Consider the following 7,620-nt stretch of genomic DNA (forward strand, 5'->3'; position numbering starts at 1 on the left):
GCCCCTGCGCCCAGCGGCTCCTGCTGACCCTCTGCTCTCTTGCGCAGTCGGCGTCGCTGAGCGCCCAGACCGTCGAGGCGCTGATTTCGGCAGCGGTGAGCAGCTGCTCCCGCTGCCCCGGCCCTTGCGGGTGCTGCCAGCAGGTATCTGTGTTTGTGGAGGGGAGGTGGCAGGGGCTGCAGGGTGGACCACGGTTGGGCATCCTGTGCCCAGGGGCTGCACCCTCTTGGCATGCAGCAGCACCTCCAAGGTGCCTGGGGGCTGTGGGCTGCAGGGCTGGCTCAGCCTGGCCCCTGCAGCCCTGGCTGCTGCTGCGGGCAAATCCGTGACCTGGGGCCGTTTCTTGCAGGCTGGTCCCACACAAGGAGCTGCCGAGGTCCTCGCAGCTCCTCAGGAGGGACCCTGCCCAGCGCCCGGTGAGTGAGCTGGGCAGAGCAGCCGGGCAGCTGCCCTCTCCCTCAGCGCCCTGCACGCACACAGCGCTGCTCCTGCTGCTGGAGCCTGACGCTCGCTTTCCTCTCACCGACAGCTCATGGACCTCCCCAGAAGAGGAGGTCAATCCCCTGGCCGTTTGCGCGGCACCGCAGCTCGGCCAGCGGGAAGTGTCCGGAGGTGCCGGTTGCCCGGAGCCATCTGTTTGGGCAGCCTCTGGACAGGCTCTGTGGGGAAGAGGGGAGCCTTCCCCAGCCAGTCCAGGTAGGGCAGCCGGGCCCCTGGGGACTTGGCCTGCGCACGTGCTGCTCTGCGGCAAGGCCCAGCTCCCATCACTAGCGGCCTTTGTGCACTCCAGGTTCCCTTGTGTTTGCTTCTGCCGGCAGGACCTCCTGGACATCTTGTACAGGGAGGGACCTGCCGCCGAGGGCATTTTCCGGATCGCTGCCAGCGAACGGGATCGTCGGCAGCTCAGGGAAGCCCTCGATACAGGAGGCAGCGTGGAGCTGGAGAGCAAGCCCGTGTACCTCCTGGCTGCTCTCTTAAAGGTGAACTCCTTCCCCTCCTCCTTCTCCTCCTCCTCTTCTTCCTCCTTGCTCCCCTTGGAGAGCAGGAAGCTCAAAGCCACTGCCTGCTGGGGAGCCAAGTGTCAGGGATGCTCCCTCTGGGCTCAGGGCTCATGTCCAGAGCCTCATATCCATACCCTGATCTTGCAGGATTTCCTTCGTAACATCCCCTCCACGCTGCTCTCGGCCTCCCTGTATGAGAGATGGATGCAGGCTCTGGCTAAGGCAAGCAAGGAGGAGCAGATGCAAGAGCTGAAAGCGTAAGTGTTGTGGGCAGTGCCAGTGTTCAGGGGTGCCCAGGAGAGCTCGGGGCCTTCTCTGGCAATGGGCAGGCTCCTGCAAAGGCCCATCATTTCTGTGAGCTAGTGCAGATATCGCACAAGAGAGCCCCAGGCTTTCATGGGCCTTTGCAAAGCCTGCCAGCCCACCATGTGCTGACAAGATCCCCTTTCCTCATGCTGCCCATGTCCTGAAAGGTAGGCACCTTGCTGAGAACCCTGCCTTTTAGTCAAGGTCTTGGCCTTGCCACTCTTGCACTTAAGTGGCTGCTAAGCTGCCGTTGGAGGTTTCCTCCCAGGACATGTGTAAAGCAGGGAGAGAAAGCAGGGGCCTTGCTCTCATGGAGGATGCACCGTTTGTGGGAGTTTCCTTGAGACTCCTTGCTCGAGGGAGAAGCAGCGGGCACTGCCTCCTCACATCAGGGCCCTTGTGTTTGTGTTCACACAGGGTGGCTGAGCAACTGCCGCCAGCAAATCAGCTCTTGCTGAAGAACTTGCTTGCCATGCTCAAGCACATCAGCCAGAGCTCTGCAGAGAACAAGATGACCTCCAAGAACCTGGCCATCTGCATTGGGCCCAGCATGCTGGGCCCAGGCCAGGAGAGCACCTTGCCTCTCCAGCTGCAAGTGGAGATGAACAGCAAGGTATGTGGAAGCCACAGAGCTTCCTGCATTGGCCACAGCTGAGCCAGGCCCTCACATCCCCCGGCCTTTGCAAAAGCCACCTCTGCTCGGCAATGCGCAAGCCGACAGGCAGAGCTCTTCCTGCAGCTGAAGTCATAGAGCTACAGCCCTGGGGACAGAGCCATCAGTGGGGACAGAGCAAACACTGCTGATGCCTTTGGGGCCCTTTGCCTGACGCCCATGATTTCTGTGTGCAGGTGGCGGTTCTGGTGGAGGTCCTCATTGAGAACCACGCTGCAATATTTGGGGAGGACATGGCCTTTCCTGGCAGCCCCTCTGCAGAGCAGCCCTTGGAGGACACCGGCGGCTCCGCAGGTCTGTGTGCAGAGGGGTCAATGGCTCCTGGCTAAGTTCTTTAGCTGGCAGCACTTGCCAGGAGCTGGCAAGGACAGCGCTCACTCCACACAAGGCTTCCTGATGTTATACCCTGGTAGAGCTCAGCTCTTTGCAGCATTGCTCACTATGGGCTGGAACTGCCCTCTGCCCGTGCGGGATATTGGTCCTGGAGGCTCTTGTGTGTCCTGAACTGCTCCTCCCCTCCATAAGGGCTGAGGTTGCAGCTTGCCATCCTCCGAGGTCTGTGTAGTCCCACAGGCAAAGCCCCCTTTTCCTGCAGAGAGCCGCTCAGAAGTAGCTAAGAGGCTCTTTCTGCCCACAGGACATCCAGGGGCTGCTCAGGAAGATTCTTTGGCCAGCCTCAGCCCCATGCCTGAGGCATCCTGCATCCTCCCATCCTCTGAGGGGCAGCAGCAGCAGGAACAGCAGCTGCAGGAACAGCAGCAGCAGGAGCAGCAGCCGCATGGGAGAAGCGCCAGGGACAGCAGGGCTTATGTAGCATGTACCTCTGCCCCTCCTCTGCTGCCTTGCAGGGAGATCGATCATGGCACGATGGACAGGAGCTACTCAGAGCCAGTCCTGTCCATCCCGGAGTGCTCAGGGGGTAGCAGAAGCTACCAGAAGTGGAGCAGCAGGGCAGACAACGATGCTGTAGGACAGCAAGAGCCCTGCCTGGAGCACGAGGCCCTGCAGAGACACCCTGCAATGCTGCCTGCCCCATTCTCCCACGTTGCTCCTCTCCAGGCCTCCTCCAGGCGCTCCCTGGACAGCGCCTTGTCCTTCCAGCAGCGCCCCTCCACCATGTCCCTGCGGCCTGCCTCCATGCCCCCCTGCTGCTGGTGGGACACCCAGAACATGTAAATAGCTCCTGGCAAAGCTCTTGCAGGCCGTGCTGGGGCCAGGAACAATCAGAGCCCAGGAGTCCGTGGGCATGTGAGGAAGCCAAGAGCGTCGCCAGGGGCTGGGATTAGACACCTCGGGGCAGGCTGAGGGGAAAGGGGGAGGAGGAGGAAGAGGAGCTTCAGGGGTGTCCTCAGAAACAAGAAAACATCAAGGCTGTGACCCCTGTAACTGTAACCAAAAAAGTAACCAAAAACCAAACTGTAACCAAAAAAGTGGTCTGCTGCTGGAAACATCTCAGCATGGAGATATATTGGACTCTTATATTGGAGTCCAAGAGGAGAGAAAAAAATCAGGAAAGAAAAGCGAAGGAGAGGAAAAAGGAAATAAAAGAAAGAGACTTAATGGGAAGAAATAAAAGGAAGGAAAGGAAATGGAGAAAAAATGAGGAAGAAGCAGGAGGAAAAAGAAATGTGAATAAAAAAAGGAAATAAAGTCAAGGGATATGAATGCCAAGGGAAGCACTGAGCATGCAAACAGGAGGAAAGACATCAGGAAACCAAAAGAGGAGAGAAGAAAGAATGACAAACAGAAAACAAAGTGACAAAGAGAAAAAGAAGACAGAATGAAAGAAACAAGGAGGGAAAGGCAAAAGGAAATATTCTGTGTAAAAAAAGCAGGGAAAGAATAAAAAAGAAAAGCAATAAAAAAGGAGAGAAAAATGGAGAAGAAAGAGACAACAAGAAAAAAGTCAAGAGACAGAAAAGAAACAGGAGAAGAAGAAAAGAAGTGAACGGGAAACCTGGAAAGTAGAAGAAAAGAAGGTGGTAAAAATGGACACATAAAGGAAAGAAAACACAAAGTTAAGGAAAACCAACTGCAAGGGAAAGCAAAGCAAAGCAAGCAACAAGATAGCCACAAGAGGAAGGCAATCAGGAAATAGGATACCAAGATAATGGGAATGATAAAAATCAACATGTGTGGGGAAAAAAAAAGAAAGAAAAAATGGAAAGAATAAAGAAAATAGAGAAAATGAAGGAAAGAAAGAAGACATAAGGAAAGAAAAACGTAACAAAGAAAAGCAAAGAGAAACATCTGAGAAAGAAAAGCAGGGAAAGGAAAGAAAACAAAAAAAAAAGATAGAGAAAGGCAAGAAAAAGGAGAGAAAATGGAGAAGGCAGACGCAACTGAAACAGCAACAACAAAAAGCAAAGATAAAGAGACAGAAAAGAAAGAGGAATGGCAAAGTATGGAAAGAAAATCATGGAAAGTGGAAGAAAAGAGGAAGAAAGTAAAAATGGAGACATAGAGGGAAGAAAACAAGGAGACAAAGGCAAGGGAAACCAAATGAAGGAGCAAAAAAGGAAGCAAGCAAGCAAGCCAGGAGGTAGACAAGAGGAAAGCAATCAGGAAATAGGATAACAAGACATAGGAAATGATAATGGAAATCAATGTGGATGCGAAATCAATATGGATGGGAAAAAAAAAAAGAAAGAAAAAGATGGCAAGCAAAAAGGAAAGTAAAAAAAAAGAGAAAAGGAAAGAAAGAAGGAAGACAGGAGGAAAAAAAGTAAGAAAGAAAAAACAGAAACATCTGGGAAAGAAAAGCAGTAAAAGGAAAGGAAATAAAGAAAAAAAGAGAAAAGCAAGAAGAAGAAAAGGAGAGAAAAAAGGGAAAACAGAAGCAACCAAAGGAAAATATAAAGGGAGAGAAAAGAAACGGGAATGGAGAACTAAGGAAAGGGAAACCTGGAAAGTTGAAGAAAAGGAGAAGAAAGTTAAAATGGAGAGTTCAAAGGAAGAAAAAAGCGAACTAAGGCAAGGCAATCCAACCCAAATGGAAAGCAAATGAGCAACGAAGCAAGCAAGCAAGATGAAAGCAATCAGGAAATGGGATGGCAAGTAAAAGGAAATGATAATGAAAATCAACATTGATTGAAAGAGGAAAGAGGAAAAAAAAATGGCGAGTGAAAAGGAAAGTAAAAAAAAAACAGAAAATGAAGGAAGACAGGAGGAAAGAAGAAAGGAAGCAAAAGCAAAGAGAAACATCTGAGAAAGAAAAGCAGGGAAAGGAAAGAAAACAAAAAAAAAGATAGAGAAAGGCAAGAAAAAGGAGAGAAAATGGAGAAGGCAGACGCAACTGAAACAACAACAACAAAAAGCAAAGATAAAGAGACAGAAAAGAAAGAGGAATGGCAAAGTATGGAAAGAAAATCATGGAAAGCGGAAGAAAAGAGGAAGAAAGTAAAAATGGAGACATAGAGGGAAGAAAACAAGGAGACAAAGGCAAGGGAAACCAAATGAAGGAGCAAAAAAGGAAGCAAGCAAGCAAGCCAGGAGGTAGACAAGAGGAAAGCAATCAGGAAATAGGATAACAAGACATAGGAAATGATAATGGAAATCAATGTGGATGCGAAATCAATATGGATGGGAAAAAAAGAAAAAGAAAAAGATGGCAAGCAAAAAGGAAAGTAAAAAAAAAATAGAGAAAAGGAAAGAAAGAAGGAAGAGAGGAGGAAAAAAAGTAAGAAAATAAAAATAGAAACATCTGGGAAAGAAAAGCAGGGAAAGGAAAGGAAATAAAGAAAAAAAGAGAAAAGCAAGAAGAAGAAAAGGAGAGAAAAAGGGGAAGACAGAACCAACCAAAGGAAAATATAAAGGGAGAGAAAAGAAACGGGAATGGAGAACTAAGGAAAGGGAAACCTGGAAAGTTGAAGAAAAGGAGAAGAAAGTTAAAATGGAGAGTTCAAAGGAAGAAAAAAGCGAACTAAGGCAAGGCAATCCAACCCAAATGGAAAGCAAATGAGCAACGAAGCAAGCAAGCAAGATGAAAGCAATCAGGAAATGGGATGGCAAGTAAAAGGAAATGATAATGAAAATCAACATTGATTGAAAGAGGAAAGAGGAAAGAGGAGAAAAAAAAAAAGGCAAGTGAAAAGGAAAGTAAATAAAAACCAGAAAATAAAGGAAGGAAGACAGGAGGAAAGAAGAAAGGAAGCAAAAGCAAAGAGAAACATCTGAGAAAGAAAAGCAAGAAAAGAAAACAAAAAGAGGGGAAAAAGAGAAGAAACTTCTACCTCTAAAGAAGCAAACAAAAGAAAAAAAGAAAAAAAAAAGAGGTTAAGAGACAGAATGGAAAAGTAAGGAAAAAGTAAGGAAAGGAAAACCTAGAACAGATGGCAAGGAAGAAAAAAAAAATCGAAGAGGAAAAGAGAAAAGGGAAAAATAAAAGGAAGAAGAAATTGTTGAGGAATGACAAATCCCCCTCATACATGTAGATTCCCCTCCCTGAGACTGTGGTGCCTTCAGTCGGAAAAGCACAGTTCCAACCTGTGGGTAACACGTGCTCACAGAGAGCTTAACATTCAGGACAAAGAGAAAGACACAAAAGAAATGGGAATGCAAGATGGAGACACAAAATAAATGGGAATGCAAAAGTAAGGAAAGGAAACCTGGAAAGGATGACAACGATAAAGAAAAAAGGGAAGAAAGAAGAGCAGAGGAAAAAGAAAAGAGAAAAGGAAAAACAAGGTTGCCATGGGCAAGCAAATTGTAAAACTAATAATTGTAAAAATAATAATGGTAAAAATAAAGAAGATGCATAGTGCCTTTTCTTGGCAAATGTGATTCTATGATTTTCCTTAGTATTTCCTGATCACCTCCCCAGGAAAGGATCATGCAAATACCTGTGAAGGAGTGCTGCCAGGTCTGCAAATCTCATGGACTTAAAAACAAGAATACACTCAACACTTTTTTCTTTTATTCCCAGCACAGGGTTTTTTTCATCCTGATAGGCCAGATCTCAGCTTTCAGGATGTGGCCTTAACTACTTTTTCTTAGGAAATGAATAAGTTTCATCTCATTCTTGTGGTCCTAGGTTAGACCCCAGTTGAAGTCCTACGCAGAGAAATAATCATATCACCTATGCAGAGAAACCATTGTTTACTTTCTGCAGAGATGAAGGAGCACTCGAGAATGTGGCCATTTCTTTTAGTGCAAAGCAAAGCAAGGTTGCCCTGTGCCACATGCTTTTGGTGTCCCTGCTTGAGCAGGGAGGTTGGACCAGATGATCTCTAGAGGTCCTTTCCAACCTCAACCATTCTGTGATTCTGTAGAGTTGATGCTTCTTCAGTACTCAGCCATTCGAATGGTGATAAATGAGAAGGAACTGCAGAAACTAGGAGCCTTCCTTTTCCCTACCAGTAGTTTTCCAGTTTTTAGAGCATCAGGTTGATTCTTGAAAAAGGATTTGAACACGATGTGCAGGGAAATGTAATCTAAAAATGAGGGGACCAGATTACGTGCCCAAATCCTCAAGTTGTGTGGTTACGTTGAGGTACAGCACCTGGGTTGTGCAGTCTATAACAGTCCCCTAGTCCTCTTTTGGTTACACGTCTTTAGAGAAAGCCTTCTTGTTGTGCTTGACATCCTTGTCCAGATTCAACTCCAGGAAGGTTTAGACCTTCCTAGCCCCATGCCTCCAAT

General features: G+C 47.8%; 1 protein-coding gene across 1 annotated transcript; it reads left to right on the forward strand.

Annotated features, from left to right (window-relative positions):
- The first annotated feature begins 231 nt into the window (after positions 1-231).
- On the forward strand, positions 232-3,156 carry LOC148591456 (T-cell activation Rho GTPase-activating protein-like). The gene is made up of 7 exons (XM_088537544.1): positions 232-250; positions 530-696; positions 819-980; positions 1,149-1,258; positions 1,725-1,920; positions 2,157-2,274; positions 2,618-3,156. Exons 1-7 carry the CDS (start codon positions 232-234, stop codon positions 3,154-3,156), a joined length of 1,311 nt encoding a protein of 436 aa, XP_088393670.1.
- The last annotated feature ends 4,464 nt before the right edge of the window (positions 3,157-7,620 follow it).

This window comes from Tinamus guttatus, unplaced genomic scaffold (genome assembly GCF_059628265.1).
Source record: "Tinamus guttatus ecotype Peru unplaced genomic scaffold, ASM5962826v1 Tinamus_guttatus_pri_ptg000806l, whole genome shotgun sequence".
Lineage (NCBI taxonomy): Eukaryota > Metazoa > Chordata > Aves > Tinamiformes > Tinamidae > Tinamus > Tinamus guttatus.